The sequence below is a fragment of the Sparus aurata genome, chromosome 11, assembly GCF_900880675.1.
Source record: "Sparus aurata chromosome 11, fSpaAur1.1, whole genome shotgun sequence".
Taxonomy (NCBI): domain Eukaryota; kingdom Metazoa; phylum Chordata; class Actinopteri; order Spariformes; family Sparidae; genus Sparus; species Sparus aurata.
The window spans coordinates 25,473,753-25,494,304 of NC_044197.1; the positions used below are offsets into that span (position 1 = coordinate 25,473,753).

The 20,552-nt window shown below is 41.6% G+C and overlaps 1 protein-coding gene across 7 annotated transcripts in view; it reads left to right on the forward strand.

Annotated features, from left to right (window-relative positions):
* The window catches only part of kank4 (KN motif and ankyrin repeat domains 4), an 83,128-nt gene extending 63,847 nt beyond the window's left edge, over positions 1 to 19,281 (forward strand). For 5 of the 7 annotated variants that reach the window (XM_030433172.1, XM_030433177.1, XM_030433176.1 and 2 more), the window contains 7 exons: positions 3,539 to 3,635; positions 7,325 to 7,597; positions 9,369 to 9,453; positions 10,405 to 10,624; positions 10,721 to 10,863; positions 11,268 to 11,468; positions 15,089 to 19,281. In XM_030433172.1, coding sequence (XP_030289032.1) covers positions 3,539 to 3,635; positions 7,325 to 7,597; positions 9,369 to 9,453; positions 10,405 to 10,624; positions 10,721 to 10,863; positions 11,268 to 11,468; positions 15,089 to 15,208 — 1,139 coding nt within the window. In that variant the 3' untranslated portion in view covers positions 15,209 to 19,281. The remainder of the gene's footprint in view (positions 1 to 3,538; positions 3,636 to 7,324; positions 7,598 to 9,368; positions 9,454 to 10,404; positions 10,625 to 10,720; positions 10,864 to 11,267; positions 11,469 to 15,088) is intronic. The other 2 variants (XM_030433181.1, XM_030433180.1) reach the window with 2 other exon arrangements.
* The last annotated feature ends 1,271 nt before the right edge of the window (positions 19,282 to 20,552 follow it).

Consider the following 20,552-nt stretch of genomic DNA (forward strand, 5'->3'; position numbering starts at 1 on the left):
TCCATTCATCTCTCTTTTCACTGGAATCAACCATTCACAACTTCTCCGTGACCCTTAATTACAACATATCCTTTCTTATCTCTGCCAAGAAGTCTCATGATGAATGTGTAAATAGTCTTGAATATTAATTCCCCGTCATAACTCCCCTCTCTTGAACAAGAGTGCCTACAGAAGAAGCCAATCATTGCCAGAATCGTTTGACAGATTTCTGTGGTGTTGCTTGTAAAGAGCTTTGTAGTGGTTCAGGTAGAGGACATATCAGCACACAGCTGAAGCGAGACACACACTATTACTATCAAACTGACAACAAGGTGGTGTATTCACAGCAGTCTAGTCTGCTTGCAGCTTCTCTTAACTGCAACCTGAAAGCACCATCCCTATTCTATTATTTAGAAACACTCGACTGATGTGCTGTCAATTATGTCTTTTGGTGCTCCTAGGAACATTTCTGTATCAACACAAGTACTATTGTGTGCATGATTCATTTTTGTAGGGCTGAAGGGCGTTGCTTCACTTCTTTTTTAGGATACTTCTTTAGACTATATCCAACTTCCCTCACAGGAACACAGACTTCAGTGCTGTCTATAACTGCACAGCCAAATGTTGTATCATAATTTTTATCCAAACTTTATGACAAATGCGTTTATTAAAAAGTTAGTTTGAGCAACCCATTTTTCTGTAGTTTCAACACCATCGATTACATAAATACATCAATTTGCATTTTGTACCTCGACCTGACGCAAGGAGGTAAGATGACTGTGCCCTCTCAAAGCATTGGATTCACCTGGAGAACAAGCTGACGGAAAAAAAAACTTCACCCATGATCATCTTAATTGTAGATTTTCTAATGTAAATTTGCTTCTTCATCACCCCCACTTTAAAAGCAATTTATGCACCGCTGCAGTATAGTAATATCGTCTAGCTGTGGAAAACTGTAAACCGCTTAACAATGTCATGCTCTTTGGTCGGCAGCACATTTGCATCTCTGTATGCAATACATACTGGGTTTAAGTATGCATTAACTACTGGCTCTCATATCCAAGAGTGGACAAACACGTCACTAAGCACTGGTGAAATGAGACGGTTCAGTGACCTCCAAGAGTTAATCATGTATATATGTAGTGCTTCACACAGTTGCAGTACACAGTCAAATGGAGACATACACACACACACACACACACACACACACACACACCAAACAGGTGATACGTCTCTTCCCTCCCTTGATGTCTCACTGTTCTGTTTTTGGCCCAGGAGCCACTCTATCACACACATATTTTATGTTGAGAGTTCATTTCAAGTTCAGTGTTGGGAGTACAGTATACAAGAGCAATTTCTGTGTTTTGTGTGTTTTGTGTTTGTGTGTGTGTGTGTGTGTGTGTGTGTGTGTGTGTGTGTGTGTGTGCGTGCGTGCTTTTGTGAGCCTGGATACAGTACACAGTCTGCGCTCTCTTGAGAGTGTCACTTTTGAGTTGGTGGTTACTTTCGACATTTTTGACACCTGAGAACCCGAGCCTGACTTCTTTAACATTAGATTACACCTCTACAAATATCGGAAACAGAAAACGCCGCTGCTGTTACTTTGAGAACTTTAGCTCACCCTGGTCATCAGAGACTGGAGTTGAGCTGTGGAGCTTTGTATGGACGAGAGAAATATCTCAGTGTGTCTCAGACACAGTGAGGGAAGGTTAATTCACACCGTTGTTTTATTTATTAGAAGATGGCGAGAGGTTGTATTAAAATGCCAACAATGTTCTGAACTTCCCCTATCTGTGAGATCTCATCTCCTGAGAGATACTGGGATCTAAAAGCTTTCTCCCTCCTCTTCTTCTTAGATGGTGGTCACTGGAGTCTTTTCAGTCAGTGGTTTTTGGCTCAAAGCCACATCCTTATGTCCTTGCATAAAACATTACAGAGCCTCTGCACCATGTCTGCTGTCAGGCTCAACTAAGACAGCCACACTGGGCTTTGAGCCAAGGGGAGTCAGCAAAGGAGCCCATGCAAAATCAATTATAGGGCAGTTACATACATAAGTAAGCCTGACACTGTCAAGGTTGTATGTTGTCAATAAGGCCTATAATCCTGACCTGTGTATCCTGCCCTGCAACTGCTTTGGGTGGTCCTGAATAACGGTTCTGTGATGCCAAAAATAACAATTAGTCGATTTGATCAGGTTTATTTTTAATAAACTTGTTTGCTGGCTTGCATTTTGATCTAACTGTAACCATATCACACTTTATAATCCTGAAATACTTAATGACCTCATATTAGCAATCCTATTAAGAAAAGTAATTTGTCTAGACAGTGTGGTGCTGCTATTCACACAGTGTTTTTTCACTGTCTTTGTATGGACTATGCAGATGGGCCCCTTGCTTCCACTTTCTCTGCACGGATTAATGAACTTGCTTGTAATTACATCCAGAGGTTCGTCAGTGCAGGCTCAAAATGTTTTTTTAAGAGATACATATACACTGACAGGCTGGAACACAGAAGCACACACAGAAACAAGCAGGCCGACTGTGTACACTCACACGACATGAAGACAACATGTGCAAACCATATGTGGTCTCATGAGCTACCAATGAGAGTTTGATATATTGCTCTTTCCCAGCTTTTAGACTTATAGCTTACTTTACCTATAGATTCAGTTGTTTTGGTTGTCTTTGCCGGATTCACATGGTGGTGAAGAAAAATACAAGGACGTAAAAAGACAAACATATGCCTCTCACGGGGACTTTTAGTTGAATTTAATGAAAAAGACCCAGCAGAGGCTGCACATCTGTAGGTTTTCCTAGAGGTTATTCAAGTACAGAGCGGGTCATAAGAGTAAGAGCAGATGGTGTTGTGATTGAGTTGCATGCCATATGAAAAAACAAACAAACAACAACAGAAAAAATGATTTATTTAAGATTGTGCTACTTTGACTACAGCATGGTATTTGCAAAGTTACTACTAGTTGAAGATATCAAATAAAAGAAGTGGAGTAAGAGAACAGACGTGTCCCCAGGTACAGAAAATGGATTCCATCAGTGGAAACAAAGAAGTCTTGGGAATGGCACTGCAGGTTGTAATACGTCAGTCAAAAATCACACATAGGTTTCCAGTTGGGTTTGAAATAAATCTGGATCCCTTTCCCTAGTTTTTCATGTACATTTTTTTAATATTTGCCAACTCATCAACAGCAAGTGTCAGTATGGTTGATGTGAGTCGCATGTAGTAATGGCTTAATAACGTTCAACATTGGTTAATGACTTTAAATGATGTTTTCTTAATCAACAGCTTATGCTGCTTAATGAGCAGCTGAAAAAACAAAACTGCTGCATTCAATAATTAGATGTAAGAAAATGAAACACAGAATATGAATTTCCTAGTGTCGTGCACACACACATACACACACACACACACACACACACACACACACACACACATACAAACACAGTCACTCTCAAATTCCACAAAGGCCTAATGAATTTCTTTCCCATCCTCCCTTTTCTGTTTTCATCTTCCTCTCTCCCTCTCCCTCTGTCCTCCTCTTCAGCAGGTCTCAAATCTATTATGAAGAAAAATGGTGCTGCCGACAAGCAGGGAAACAAAGGAGCCAAGAAAAACCTCAAGTTTGTTGGGGTGAATGGAGGGTAAAATCTTCTCTTTAATAAGCATCCAAGTTTGTGATTTATATCTGTATGTGGGCTGCAATGTTTTAATTCATTTTGATTTGTGTGTCCGTTCATGTTTGACTACTTTTTAGATTTATCTTATGAGACTTCACCCTCATTATTGCAGAATAACAATATTTGATATTCCTATTTAATCCTGATTTAATTTCAGAAATTCTTCAAAAAACATTGAGTACACATCTTCAACTTTCAGAGTTGTCAGATTTAATGTGTTACATTTGGCAAAGTGGTTTCAGTCAGATTAGCCAGTCAGACATCGGTGGAGTACGTCAAATAATACCTGGATTTGATCCTTTATAATGTACAGTTAGTCTTAGTAGTAATTGGTTCATCATAGAGATTCTAATGTGTAAAAGTAAATGTGTTCATCCTTAAATTATAGTAATCCATGGGCAGCAGTTTGAATCCTAGTCTCCCCTCAGAGTACAAATTGAAGATGGATAAGTAAACGAACCCTATTTTTGTTAATGATGCAGCATTCTGCAGTTAGCCGAGTATGACAGCTCTTCACCCGAGTTTGACCACGGTGACTGTGAACAAAGTCCAGCCGTGTCTCACACATCTGCTTCACGCTGTTAGTCATCAGGGCTCATTTGAAGACACACTGCCCTGCGTTCGACCTCAACGCTGCTACTGGGAGTGTGAATGCGTGTGCGTATGAATTTGTGTTGTACATAATGTGATGTGTTTGCATATTTCTGTCAGTATTGATGATCAGTGCTTTGTGCAGGTGTGCTTAAGTCAGCGTTTACTGATGCTGGACGCAGTGTGTGTGTGTGTGTGTGTGTGTGTGTGTGTGTGTGCGTGTGTGTGTGTGTGTGTGTGTATGTGTGTGTGTGTGTGTATTTGTGTGTGCTCATAAAAGCTGATGAATTTTAAGTAAGCAGGTGGTAGTGGTTGAAAGGTGTTTTTCAAGGGAGGGAGATCTTTCTATCTGGGGCTCGTCTGATTTAACTCTCTGGTAAACATGAACCATCTGTAAACACACGCTTGTGTTTGTGTGACTTGACAGACATAAATACCCTAGATGCTAAATTTTAAGCTAAACCATAACTGCTACACTTGTGTTCCTAACCGCTAGCTTACACGTATAAGCAGGACAAAAACAAATCTAGTCCGGAAATAAAAATAGGTTCACCTTAAGAAGCATATTCTGTACACAGACACTTTTATAGAGAAATGAAAATATATATTTACAGAGCTACATGCACATATTCGTTGTAATTACCTCAGCTGTTCTCTGCATTTGGCCCATCCATGCATGTTCTCAGGGAGAGCAGCCCAGTAGCTCCCCACTGCTCCTAGGGTGGGCGTAATACTAGCATACGAGAAATAATACAAGTTCACTACTTTGTAATAAGTATGATGTATGTGACAGTATAGAAGCTTCTGTCACAATTACACAGAAAGGACGCAAATGCGAGAGACGCTGGCAGGGAGCTAGTGAAACAAAAAGCAAGCTTTAAATTGGTTGAAGTAGTAACTGGCAATTAAGTAAAAAAGTAACAAAAGTAACGCAAACACTAAGGACAATCCAGAACGCAAATCAGGAAACATGGAACACATGAGGAACAGGGACAGGAGCACAGGAGGCAGGTGGATGACAACAGGCCTGACATGAGGTCGACAATAGACGACCCATAGCGGGACAGCACAGGGTTGAATACAAACTAAACTCACAGGGGGATGAGGTGCAGATGGAGAAACACAGGGAACAGGGCAGTGCTAAGAAGGCTGATGTGAAACAGATGCGAAAAATCACGCTGGGGAGGAGTACAGGAACAGAGGAGGGAAACAGAACCGAGGGAGCACAGGTGAGCAGGAAATAGAGCAAGACACAGAGATATTACTACAAAATAAAACAGGAAACCAACAAACCAAAGAAAAACCAAACCATGATATCTTCCTTTTCTTAAGTTACACTTTAATTCTTTATTTTTGAAATGGAACGATGTGCATTAATCGACATTCAGACAAATGTAAATGCATCTGAGTTTTCATTCTGATGTCAATGGGGATCATAGAAGAGTTGAAAATACAACATGTACAATAGTTAAAACAAGACTACATTGTGATTAAAAACATATGTAACACAGTTGCCTAAGAGTGCAGATGATCAGATGATACGGGTGGATAAATACAGCATCAATGTTCACGTTTTTGGCTGTAAACAAGCCAATTCCTGGCATTACACTTGACAGCGATTCACTTCTCTGTCAACGCACCAGCAGCCAAGACCATTTGCAAGAAAATTAAGTAGATTGTACAAAACTTTAAATAATTAATCTTACCTCTCACCACTCAATAAAAAAGTAGAATAGACAATGTTTTGGTCCATCTAATGATACATCTGTTTCTTATTTTCTCAGTGCAATATTTCCAGTGTTCCTCATTACTTGTTTTATTTGCCTCGCTGGTATTACCTCCTGCATATGAAGGAAATGGCTGCCATTAGGAGATCTGTTTTATTCCTGCGTTCCTGTTCTTACATTCCTGAGCGCCGCTGCTTTACGACCCGCTCGCCTTCGCTATGTGTTGTCAGAGCCGTGGTGAGGTCTATTCCTTTCTCCCTGTTCTAGAATGACCTGCAAACACAGCCTTTTTTCAAAACAAATAATACTATATCAATTAGTATTGAAAGGATCCACTTCTTCGTAAACATGCAGACCAATAAGTTATATAAGATGGCCCACTTCTAGTCCGTCTCCTTTGAGTCCTGGACGATAAATATCTCTCTATTTGCTCGACTCCAAACAAGATTGACCAGATGCTGTTTACAATGAGACAAACATGTCAGACAACAATATTTTCTCTGGCTATCTTTAGACTTCTGCCCACACCAGGAAGTGGGCTGCTGTTTGCACTTCTTCTCTTCAGATGGTCCAACCGATCTTTGCTCTCCCTTGAGCTCCTCTGGAATCCAGAGAATGCTGTGTGGCCCCTGAACGCCTCTTGTGGTGTGGTGTCTCGGTGCGTGTGTGTGTGTGTGTCTACAAATAGGCATGAATCAGAGGCATTCAATATGAGACTTATCTGATCACCAGCCTCACAGAGTCTCCTTCATGATACACCTCAGTGATCACACATGTAATATATCATCGGCCTTTCCCCGCGGAACAAGGTTGTGTTTTGTCCGGGGCAGCATATGTGAATGAGCAGACATACCTGTGGACCTTCATGTATATGTTTAACTGTGTGAAGGATGTTTTGGATGTGTGGGCCAAGGTTGTGTTACACAAGCATCTTTTTCATGTCACGCTTGAGGTGTAGAGGGGAACGACCGGTTGGTATTTATCCTGCCTTGACCTATGTTGACTTTTTCCCGTTTCATTTTAACCTTCGCTGATGGCAGACCAGTGAATAGATGAGCGTCTGTGTTTGACGTCACGATTTCTTAAGTTTCAGGCAACCTGTGCAGTCTAATTTAGCAGGTTTTTAGCAACTGCCTTTTTTAAGACTCGTAAACCTGAGCGTCTAACAAAAAAACAACAGGCTTTGAGACGAGAGAAATGGAAGGTGCAAAAATGCTAATTGATCTCCTGGTTTTAGGAATCCTGTAGCACTCTGTAGTCATGAAACACAGGCCAGAGTATGCAAACGCTGCCTTATAGATGTCGTAACCTGTGGCACTTGCTTGTGTCCTCCAGGTATGAGACGACATCCAGCGAAGAGTCCAGTGGAGATGAGAAGCCGAAGATAGAGGTGGAGGAGGAAGACAGCTCAGAACCAGAGGTAGAGAAGGAAAAGGAGACGGAGCCTCAGCCAGAAGAGAAGCCTGAGGAGGCAGCAGAGAGCCAGCAGAAGGATGAAGAGGTCTCGGCTGAGGGGGAAGGAGGTGCTGCAGCTGCAGAGAAGGAGGTTGAAAGAGGCCTGCTGGATCCGGAGATCAGCCAGGAGCTCCTGGAGCAACAGGCTGAAGGGTGAGATGGACAGAAAAGCTTCACCTGTTGCTATGTGTTAGGGATTGCATGGAATGCTTACTGTTGGCAGACAGTGAGGAACACATGAGGCGAGTAAAAGAAAAAAAAAGGCTGAGGCTCATCTTCTCTTGTTCAGTAATGTGCATCTCAGCTACAAACCCACTGATCACCATAAACACGCTCTCCATCACAGTGAGTGAAAGAATAAAAACGCCCACTATGTACAGTCATTTCTGCCACTAGGGTTCCCTCAAGCAAAACAATGAAAACAAAAGACTTTTGTGAAGTAGCGTGGGATCATGGGAGTTGTTGTCTTCATTGTTTAACAACCACAACTGCTGATGGAAAATCTGACGTGGCTCAGGCAGAAATGTCTGCGGAAGATGTAACGTATTAAAGTTTTATTCACGCTATGTTTAGTCACACTCGCCCACTTCCCTCCTCACTCTCTGAAGTGTCATCTGATGTTTCCCTGGAAGTCGCAGTGACGGGCGACCAATACAGTACACAAGACGACAACATTTATAACAAAGGTTTGCTGTTTTTAGACATTTCAGTGCAGATATCTTATATACATGCACTATAATGCAAGGAACGTAATCAAAGCGCAATATAGTATATATATATATAGTATGACGTACAACACATCAGTAAAGATGCCAGTGTGACATGGGAGGTCAGGTGAGCACAAATGAGTGTTTTGTGTCCGGCTACAGCCTACATACTTTGTCTGAGTCAGGTGCTGAATGATACTTCAATATACAGTGGGACGTGTGCACGCACACACACACACGCGCGCACGCACACGCACACGCACACACAAATCCAATTATAACACACTCATGCCTACTTACGCTGCTTACCTCTTAATATCTTTTACGGACTCGCTGCCTTATACTCACACACTGCAAGCCTCTGTTTCATGCGCACACACACACAGGTGTGCACCTGTTTCCACACACACTTTCATGTACAGTAAGCTCCACGCAAACACACACGTCGCTATAAGCTGCTCTCGCTCTTAACAGAGGTCCCAGACACACACTTAATTCGATAATGTAGCAGGGGTCTGGGACACAATGACAATAACCAGCGGTGTCATCCTCACTGTTTCTGACTGATCACTTATCTCTCCCAGCCACGTGGGCAGGGCCGAGGGCGCAGGGGCCAGACAGTAGATGGGGGGCCCTGTGAGGCAGCACTTATATTAACTCATCAGTCAACACTTGTCTGCTCATGCCTATGTGTGTGCGCTCGTACATACGTGTGTTTTATTGCTGCGGCACGGTTCACAGAGAGAGCCACTCCAGTTTAGTGCTGCCTGAGTTGTACAGTATGACTCTGCATGATCGATGAGCAGCACGAACACTTGGTGGCCATTATCAGGCGGTGAATCAGTGTAAACGGTTACCATCGAGGTTTGTGTGCGCGATCAACATGCCAGACTGCTGACTGATGTGTGTGTACGCTGCTTAAGGGCCCGCAAGGCATCTTTTATCTCTCAGCCCAGACAGAATTTACACAAAAACCAAAGCATCTTGGCCCATGTGTTGTGCAGACTTGACGTTTTTTTTCCTCTTTAAACCTGAAAAAGCAGTAAAGAAAACAATTGAAGGAACAGATGTGGAGTGCGCTGGGTTTAAATTTGGATGTTTTCTCGCTTCCAGATACTCCCGGTTCACTTGAAAGTTCTTGAATCAAAAAAATCCTCAAGAGATTGTGGGGGTCAAGAAACTACTCCTTACTGTGTTGTTTGGGTCTTTGTTTACAGGGAGAAAGTTGACAAGAAGTTTATAGACGCCTGCCTTTATGTAAAAGACCGCATGGAAGAAGTTTCATCCCCGGACAAAGAAATGGTAAGTGGTTTCTTTTGGCTGTGAAAAAATGAAGTTAAATGGAAAGTTTACTGATTTTTATGTGTGTGCTAAATGAAGTTAATTGAAGCAATTCCTCAGTTCATTAAATGTTGACCTAGAAAGCTGAGTTCTCCTGCTGCAAAATCCGTTCTTCTACTGACTCCAGTGACACAATTGGTGTTGCTTGAAGAGCTACAGACTATTCCAGCCTGGATTTAGCCTCTGGCTAGCCAGGGGGCTTGCTGCTGCTCATAAACAAAACTTGTTCTCTGCTATATCTCCAACAACGAATATGGCATCCCCAAAAAATGAGTACAGACAAGGTCATGGAGCAGCATGGATGCCAAAACGAAGCTGTTTTGCATTTTATTGCTTGTCATGCAATACATGTTTTACAAAAAGTTTCCCAGTCGTAAAAATGCTTCCGATTATTCCAACACCGCATGAAGGCACCGTGCATGCGATCCTTTAAGGCACTGCTGACATGACTCAGCAGCAGGAGAACTTTCCTGGTCAATAGAGCACACACTGAGAAATGTATTGCTTCAGTCGATTACATTTACCATCAACACTGATTGGACATCCACGTATAATGTTGCAGAATTTCCCTTTTATGTTCATGGTTGTCAATCTATCCTCCACACTGTATCAGTGTTATGCATCTGTTTTCTTTCCAATGCTGGAAAAACGATGCGTCACCTCCTGAATTCAGACTCGGAGAGAGTGGTATTTGTTTAGTGAAAAAACGTTCCAGCATCCTTGTTGATAATCTGTTTGAGCTCTTTGACTTCAGTGAGTAGAATAATACAGAGCTGTGTGGTTTACAGTATCATCCCTCAGGCTGAAAAAATGTAAGCTGCTCAGCATCTCAAACAGTAAAAAGTATGTTTAGGGAACAATAAAAGCGCTGCCTTTTACATGCATATCTTTCCCTCCCCTCTCTCCCCTCAGCGTCAGGTGTTAGTGGTGCTCTACCAGGAGTGGTTCAGAGTCTCCAGTCAAAAGGACTCGCAGGCCGATACTGTCCGATTATACCTCCGCCAAGTTGGCTTGACCACGCCCACTCTCCTGCCATACGTAGTGAACCTGACAGACGGCAATGGGAATATGGCCCTGCACTACAGTGTGTCGCATTCAAACTTCCCTGTGGTCAAACTGCTGCTGGATACCGGTGAGATGCAAACACACACAGCTGCATGCAGTACAGAGGAGCACAGAAACGGAAACACACTTTTCACTTAGTTAAACATTGGATCTGTGTGTTCAGGGCTATGTGAGACGGACAATGTGAACAAGGCAGGCTATACTCCAGTGATGCTCGCTGCGCTGACGGCCGCTGAGACCCCCGATGATCTGGAGGTGATCCAACAACTGTTGAAACTGGGTGACATCAATGCATGCTCCAGACAGGTATTTATATATACCTGCACAGACACACTAGTTCCCCTGAATTTATTGACTCGAACGATTTCCTGTATTGTCTGCCGTCGTTTGAAAGGAAGTTGTGTTTCAGACTCAGTAAATCTGGGAGTTTAATAAATCCGCTGGGGAAATTAGGGCATGTGAGGAATTTTATTTTATTTTTACAAGTGGGTCACTAAGCAGAAATAGACCAAAACATCAGCTTTTTTGTCTTGACGGCAAGGCCAAGTTGAGTGCAACCAAACAAAATGTTCTCTCAGCTTCTTCTTCCTCTATCACTCTCTCCCTCACCCTCAACCCTGCAGCTCCCTTCATTTGTTTATCTCTTTATCTCCCCCTCATACCTGCCCTCTTGCTATTCTAACTCTCTGTATTCCTCACTATTTCTCCAGGCGGGCCAGACGGCACTCATGCTCGCGGTGAGCCACGGCCGCGTTGCCATGGTGAAGCTGCTCCTGAGCTGCGGCTCGGATGTAAATGCCCAGGACCGCGAGGGCTCCACGGCGCTGATGGGTGCCTGCGAACACGGACACACACACATCGTTCGTCTGCTGCTGGAGACAGGTCGCTGTGACCTCAGCCTCACGGATAAGGTATTCTGTTGTACTGTAAACTTGCAATGACACCGTGTCCTGCAGAAGACGATGGTACAGATGGTGAGATGCCTCCTCGTTGTAGAGCGATGTCCCATCTTGTTTGACATGCAAGACCTCTTTTAAGATGCTCTCTCTCTCTTATTGGAATGTATGTAAATGTTTGTCCTTTCTTTTAGCAGGACAAGAATTGAGGCATTGTTGGTTTTCTCATTGCACTTCACTGCATAAACACTGTAGCTCCACTATAAGCATACAGTCCCATGGGTGAACTGATGCCTCAGTGTGCTGCCAGGTTAGAATATATTACGAGGTTGTATAAAAATACAGAATGCAGCTCAATGCAGAACAAATATGCTCACTGGGAGACCTGTAAGCACTGCATATGTAAAGTGCAGAGACAAAAAGAGGCATCATAAAAAACTGGCTTCAGAAGGGGTTCACCTCCCACCTCCAAAGTAGCAGATTTATACGTGGTGCAGGTGGAAAGAAAGAAACTGATCTGGACCTAGGGGAATCTGAATTCTATTTCATATCGCCTGAAACTATTCAAGAGTAAAACATGTCATCAATATCAATTTAAAAGATGCAACATGTAAGAATTGGCCACATGTTGAATTCATACTCACAACAAATATGAGGCAGCTATTTAACAGAGGGGAACTAACTGGGGAAGTGTTGACGTTTGTAAGGCAGGCAGAGAAGTGGACCATGACTGCCCGGGGCTAGCTGGTTAGCAGGTTGACTTCAGCAAAAATCTCTGCAAAACATTATGTCATCATGTCAAAACTGTTATTGCTTCACAGCAATTCAATTTCAGTGAATTATTTAGTGTTTTTCCTTCGGCGAATAACGTCAACTAGAGTGGACAGATGTATTTTCACTCACAGAACTAAATGCACAAGAAAATACGTTAGAAAACTAGACAAGCTAAATCAGATGTTGTGATATTTGTGTCCAGATTCTACTAAGAATACAAGTGTAGCGTTTATTCTAGAGGCACTTGGTGCATTTCATCTATCCATGCCATTTGAATTTCTGATGCCATATCTCGATATGACAAAGAGATACAAAGATAATAATTAAATGGGACTGTGGCTGTGGGAATCTTCACTGGTCATGGCACTCTAATTTAAATGGTTGAAAATATCTTCCAATTATCTGTCAAGTGTAGTGAACACCATGCACGCACCACTTACTTTCTGGCTCCGTGTAATGTGCGAGTCCTGGTGCCTACAAACTGTGGAATATGTCCCTGGACATTAGGCTGCCCCCGCGGACAGTGCGAGGTGCCATGTAGCTGCTGCCTTGACTCACACATAGAAGATTGATTGTTCAACCTTGTACATTATTGATTTCTCTAGACTGATGATTCCTATCTGCAGTCTAAGGTGCCCATGTCAGAAAATGTCCATATCAAGACTATCTCTGCCAGCGCACAAACCCCCTGCACACAATCCTGTAATAACTATTGTTAACGGGTAGAAAACCTCCATGTTAGAGAGGCTAAAAATAGCCATTTAATTTAATAATCAACAAAAAAAAAAAAAATAGTTGATGGATATTTTATATTAGTCTAATACTGTCTGCTTGACAATAATCCTAAATCATGAAAAGTCTTCAGTATACCAGTGCAACAGATGTAGCCCAGATTAGACTGTAACATGTGGATGAATGCATACAGACGTATCCTGCAATCATCCTGGAGCTCAACCACGTGCCTCCGGTTGATCATATGCTGGGTGACTCCATGACAATACATGAGCACACACTATATTTAGTGGTAGCTTTAGTGGTAGCTTTAGTGGTAGGGGGAAAAAAAAACATTATCTCCATAACTGGGTAAATAAGCAGCTCTTGCAAGCAATTTTGAATTATATGCAAGCAAGTCAAGCAGTCTACATCGAGTGCAATACAGAGTGTGTCACACTGTTGTGAGACATCTGTGTTCCCATGAGACAACAGGTCTCTCGCAGTATGCAGCCCTGTCTGGTCCACTTTACTGTGATTTCTTATAGCTAGCCTTTGATTAGGAGAATAAATAGGAGACGCAGAGATGACGACCATGTGAGAGTGGTACAGGAAGCACTGCCAGCTCAGTCAGCCGGGAACATTTACTGCTGCAGTGTGTGTCTAAACTGATGTCTCAAGCCCATCTCAAACTAATTAGAGATGAGTTTGGAGGGCTTTCATTTTTGAGAGATTTGTTCTCCCAGTGGCATGCCGGGAAGAACGTTATCCGCAGGAAGCAAATATAGATTTAGCATTCTCACTTTTGATAAGTGCTGGTATAGCCTGATTTGTTCCATAAGTAATGAGCGTGCTGGATGTTGTGAGAGACAGCTGTAAATATCTGAGCTGTTGACGAAGACAGCAATCGAAAACAAATCTGAAAGAATCACTGATTTGTGAATCTACTGTCAGGAACAACACAGAAGGTTGTTTTTTTCTATGTTTATTTGACCATGTGTCCAAGCATCTGCAAGAGCAGTTACAGTTCATGATGAAGCCACTGATAGACTCAGGGTTATTTATGGACATGTCGAAACATTACATTTCTTTATTTTGCAACTTTCTTGAGGTTCAGTTTTCATTTCTGCCTGAGACGATGCCGTGCTTACAGTCTAGTTAGGTTTAGGCACAAAAGCAACAAAAACTGAGCCACACTCATGTTTTGGCCTGAAATACGTTTTTTTTTTTTTTTCCCGTTCACCACAGAAAGCTTAAAATTGTCCCGACGTCTCCTTAAAAATATCAAGCGGTGCCACGCGTACAAATCTTAAAATGCCGTGGTCCCTTGTCAAAAAAATACCGAGTGGTTTCAAACTAACAAATGTTGAAAAGCGGTCTGAAGCCGTGGAGCCTTCCTGCCTGTGACTCCACCACCACCCCCTCCATCTTCAGATGTGACAGTCAGGTCATAAACACGTAATGTGATCGATCGTGATATGACACATTTTGTGGGAATGTTTATATTGTACGCACTCTATGACACGGATAAATATGAATATACCAGTAGTTTGCAGAAACCTTGACTGCCAACTTTAGACACGACACATGCTGCTGTGTTGTACGGCATCGGGTTTCACATTTATTTATTTTTTGTTGCGTTGCTCATTTTGTTGCACGAGAAAGGATTCTCAAGCATTTGTTCACATTGAAGTGTCAAACATTTCTCGCTAATGTCTATATGTATGTCTTCTTTTGCCTTGGAACATTTTCCCCCATTTCTCTCCACCCTACAAAACCTCCCCAGGGTTGTTATTTAACCCTGTCTTATTACACGGGCAATTTCTGCATGATGAAGAGGCTTATCGGTGAATATTATAATAATATATAATCTTTGTTGCGCATTTTGATGTGTAATTTGGGGTGAAAATAATTAGATCAGATTAACAGAATCGTGACAAATCATGATCTAAACTGCCATTTCACACACTTACTTCCAGAGACTGAGCAGACGCTCCTCCAGCAGCTTGCTTGTATCAGGGCAGGTGCAGTGTATGTAATGGGATGTCAGGAGGTAGAACAACACAACACTGCCACTGTCAGGATGAGAACGCTCACTGCAAACGTCTCTGATGCGAAGCGGTGACATTTTCTGTCTGTTTTTCCCCCAGAATGGACAAACAGCACAGGCGGTGGCGGATGGAGCCTCCCACCAAGACATAGTTGACCTCCTGAAGGCCCACGCTGAGTCCAGAATCTCTGAGCCCTCGTCTAGCACAGACCTCCTCTGAGCCAGGCCGACCCTGTTTACATCTACACCGCTCCGGCTAGCAGACCCCCGACCCTTCAACTCGCAAGACCCTGTTGCTCGCCACCATAGAGGGGAAAAAAATCAAGGATGTGGCGCCAACCAACAAGACTGTATGACCAGTGGGAAAAAGTGGATTTGCTCTGTTTACCGTGGAACTACAATGAAACCTCTGAGACTGGAATGTCCAGTACGTTATTCTTCCACATCTCTGCCAACATGCCCTGTGGGTGTTTATGGATATGCTGCATCAACCACTCAGTGGACAGAAAACAAAGGGAGCCGTCAGATTATTGGTAAGACATTGCCATAGCAACAAGTGTGATTGACAGGATACTATTTAGGGGACGGGCTGATTATAAATAGGGATCAGGGATTGGCGGACCGGCAAGTGGATGAAGAGATACTCTGACGAACTGCTGCTTCTGATCATCAACTAGCTCTTCAAGCAAAATACTAAGCACATGATCTACCTGTCAAATATATTGAATATGACATTATTTCTATTTTTTTTTCTTTTCTTTTGTGACATTGACATCATTCTTTTCATATTTGGACATAAGCCATTATTGAGAACATAGATTATGTAGAATGTTATTCTAACAGATTATAATCATATACAAACACAGAAACTGTATTTTCTACTGCACTTTTTTTATTGTGTTTGTGTACGGTAAATAGTTCTCGCCAATATCGATGTCCCGAAATAACTATATATCTCCAAAAGTGCGAATTACACTATTGAATTAAAGAATCGAACGTCACGATCAAATTTCCCATCGTTCGCTGGATATCTGACATCATTAAATGCATTCATTTCGCCACAGTAATCACGTTTTTCACGTACGGGATCGTCATCTGTGAATTATCTGAAAATCAAGTGGTTCGGCTAGAGAGAAACATGTTTCTGTTGGACACTGAAGAAATGTTTTTTTTTTTTTTATAACCACAATATAACCAGAGTATAGAAAGTCTTCTGAAGAGAAGATTGTACTGTTCAGAGGGTGCTGCATGCAAATACACAGTTACTCCCCCTACTGGCTGTCTCATAGTACTAAACAACAGTATGTTGTAATACTGTCTGTGCTCATGATTAACATTTCTCTCGTTCTTCGTCGCCCCCCGGGTTCAGATATAATGTATGTCTTGTTCGCCTGCTCGTCTGAAATCGAATCATGTATGCAACTGCTACAAAAATGCACAATGAATGTCAGGCTGGCTGTGATACATTCCAAGAAAACATGTAGCAAGTCTGTAACTACACTGGCATGGATCACGGGACTGACAGAGACAATGGCTGTCCGTGGATTGTTAGATATTGGAATGAGTCTGAATATTTTTTACTGACACTAGTTCACTTCGTTCCTGCCTCGAGGCGCTCATTAACTCATACATTAAAAACTGTAACTGACAAGACGTCAAAACAGGAAGTAGAGGGTTGTTTGTGGCTTGCAGTCTGAAAAAGAAGCAATATCAGTGATATACTACCTTTTCAATCAGAAACCAGGTAGGGAGAGAGAGAGAGAGAGGCTTTGGTCGAGCCTTAATCAGATGACCATCCTATATTTTAGAGGTGAGATGTGTTTCAGGGAGAGTGTGGTCGTCTGTTCTCCACAATTCTGCACCCACATTCTTAAAGTATCTTGAAGCAGGAGTACCGGTCTGATGAAATGTTTACAACTCAACAGCTCCCCTTCAGTGGCCGCCGCAGAAACCATCAGTTATGAGTTTACAGCGAGCAAAGGGATCAATCCTATTAACCATAAACAGACGTCTGGAGGAGTTTTCACTATTCCACAGAGCGATGATGACTGGTGGATGTTTGACATTTACTGTAAATAAAAGCTTCTAAGAGGTACTTTATTATTGCCCCTCTATTATGCTGGGGAACCCTCAAGAGAATTAAAAAGAAGAGAAAGAAAGAGAGAAATTATCACAATGAAGGCAGCAAGGGTTCTGACTAGTACGAGCGTACAAAAACACTGTACAGTATACTACAAATCCCATGATGCAACCAATACCATCATTTTTTTCTGGTAAATGCCCATTTCTTTCAAGCTCTATACCCACAATTTGTAATGACAGCTTTCTCTTATCAGTTTTAAATCTCCTAGATAACAATACAGAAGCCCTGAGAGGCAAGTAGGACACTGAAATGTTTGTTTTTCCATCGGTGAAAAGCAGTGAGAGGTTTTGGCAGGATAATTTCCGTGTTATTATAATACTCATGTTTCCCATAATTTCTTACAGGTGAGTTTTATTTGTTTAAATGCTCTAGCAAAAAACTGTTTTTCTTTATCTTTTGTTTTGATAGGAAAAAAAACAACCTTTTATTTTCTTACTGGCTTCTCAGGGCTTCCCAAGCGTTATCTTGGAGATGTTCAAAATTTTTACGGATAAAAAAAAGACAAAAAAGGAAAGACACGAAAAATAACACAGGAATTTGTATTTTCTTGCTTACTCTTATTATTCATTTTTAGTGCTTCTGTTGGCTTATCTTGGAAGAAAATTGTCCTGGCAAGACAGAATTTCTTCTCGCTCTCCTCCGTAGTTCCCAGAAAACACAATCTTGGTTATTTTGACTGACTTTAGAAAGCTCCTCCAGAGAAAACATTATACAACTCTTTTGTAGTACATCCTCATGACGAACTAAACTGACTTATATGTGTAAACTTGTATTTCCTCTTTAAACGGTGCCTGAGGCTTGCTGGGGTCACTGAAGGGGGAATTTAAAGGGGAAAACCACTCATATTAACAACTGCCATTTCTGTGGTCTGTGACGGTCCAGTCTGCATTTACAGTCAGAAGATGAATCAAGTCGCGGTCTTGGATCACAGTGGACTCTGGACAATGTTCAGAACTCGTGTCTTGATGACAAACATCTCTGCTCTTATTATTACTTTGAGAGAGCTCGATTTCAAATGTATGGTCGTTCTTTATCCGTGATGGATCCTGCACCGGTACTCTCTCATTCCAGGACACTTTATTAATGTGGGTGCTAATGTGGGACAATACAGACTGACATGAAGCCAGGCCAGTTATATAAAGTTATATTGGTTACATAGTGGTATATACAATGGCTGCATTTACTCAGCAACAGTGGGGATTTTTCAACAGTGGCTTTCTTCAGATCATCTTCGTGTGTTGAGTCACAGAGTAGCACAGATTTTTCTCAGCGTTGAGGCTGCGTGTACACGGGATCAGAAACTCTGCGAGGCACACGTGGTCGCTCTTAGTTGTTGTCTGTAAGGGACAGATGAAACATTCAGAGTTTGTGTTGCTCCCCACGACTGACACAGCTGCAGGACGGTCCGGTTTGTGCTGTGTGGAGTATGCGGTATATCTGGTCTTCCGTGCCTGTGTGTCAAGTCTTGTCATCAAATCGCATCCATATGTTTAATCCAGTGTGACCCAGATGTAACAAGGTTTCACAAGTGGCTCAGCACCAAAGAACTGAAATCCAATCTGTTTCACATGGGGTTGAGTGCATAGTTTTATCTGTTTCTGTACATTCAGCCAAATACATGTACATACAGTATTGTGAGAAATATATAACAATATAAAGTATTGTCTGACAGTTTGCTCTAAAAAATTATATTAAGTATTTATTCCAAATGATATATTTTTTAACCATATATAGTATACTTATGTATGCATGGACAAATATTCCAGTGATTCTGTTGGAGGGGGGAATTTGGATGATTGGAAATTATGCTAAGTGTTCCCTGATGATGTGATTATTCAGCTTATCTGTGGATGGTTGGGCGGTATAGTACATGTGTGATTTGACAAGGTTGTGGACTGTGTCATGTGCCCTTTTATGCTACCTTTGACATTTGTGGGGATGATACGGAGCAGATGTGACACTGGCTTACTCTACAAGGGGCGACGTCTCCCTTGTGTGAATGCCCATCTGAAAAAAATCGAAGTGTATGTACACGACAGAGTCAAATGTAAAAACCTGTACCTCTCGAAAATATTCCTTGTACGACGGGCTTATATGTTACCAACCAGAGAACTACTTCTAAATAAAGAAATATGAGGATTTAAAACGTATTAAATGCCCATTTCTCGTTGTTCTTGATCATTTGCAACAGAAAAAGCGGCTGCAGCGTTCTTTATTTACATCAGCAATGTCTGTAAAAAACAACAAGCCTTTATTTTCAGTTACTGTATGATCATTTGGGAAATGCATGAAAAATGCTTCTATCTGCAGGTCAGTGGTGTACAATAGCTAGTATATTGGTGTAACTTGGCTGCTTATTGGTCCATAAACTGTTATTTAAATACGAAAGCTACACATCAGACTTTGCAACATGTTACATATTTTTTCCTTAGTATTTAGAAGAAACTGTTGTGATAATTATCAGGTTAGATTCCCTTTTTTTTTTAAAGCCTTAAAGTGAAACTCTTGCCAAAATGCAACCGAGAGTCTTTTTGTGAATGAACCCGAATCAAATGTTAGTTTAAAAGCATAATTACGATGAAAGCGCCACTTTTAAGATTGACCGTATTACCGCTTTCGGGTCAACATCATTTTCAGTGGAGTGCTCTTAGTATCACCAGGGTCTCACATGAACTCGAGCATTGAGAACATTGTTTGTGTACACAGAGTTTCACTTGAACAGAACCGAAAGGTTGCTCTGTAACAACGAGATATACCTGTAGTGCAGCTTCTACATGAGACAACGTGTCTGTGAACACTATATTTTAAGAAAACTGAACACTATAAATGGTCGAGGACATTTTGATGTGCATCAGCATGAATGTGATATTATGCAGTCACTGCAACTAGATCATTAATCTCTGAATGTGTTTTCTAAAACACAGTCACATCATTTTTTTTATTAATCCCTTGCGTTGCAACAATTTGCCGGCAGCTTGGAAAGAAAAAAAAATTACAGAAATTACACCATTTATCATTGCCAGACACAGTAAAAATATAATTCATCAAAGGATTTTTCACATATCCTATATATCATTTCTCATTTTAGTGCACAAATCATGTGTGACGAATGTTTTTGTGATGACAAATGAACAAATCTAAGCCTAAAATACCGACACTTCATCCAAATCACTATTCTGTTTCTATGTCAATGAAATACATTTTAAACATTGTATTACATTTGTAGTATAGAGTATATACACTTATGTTGCATGATAGAAGCAAAGAAAAATAATGAAGAAACTGCTCAAGGCTCTCAGGTTAACTCGTCCTTCTGGATGCCAGTGCTCTTACATGTTGTAATAAAAGGCAGTGACCAGCAGATGGAGGTATTACTATGTGGAAAGAACATCAACTGAGGGAGAACAACAGCTTCTGTCAC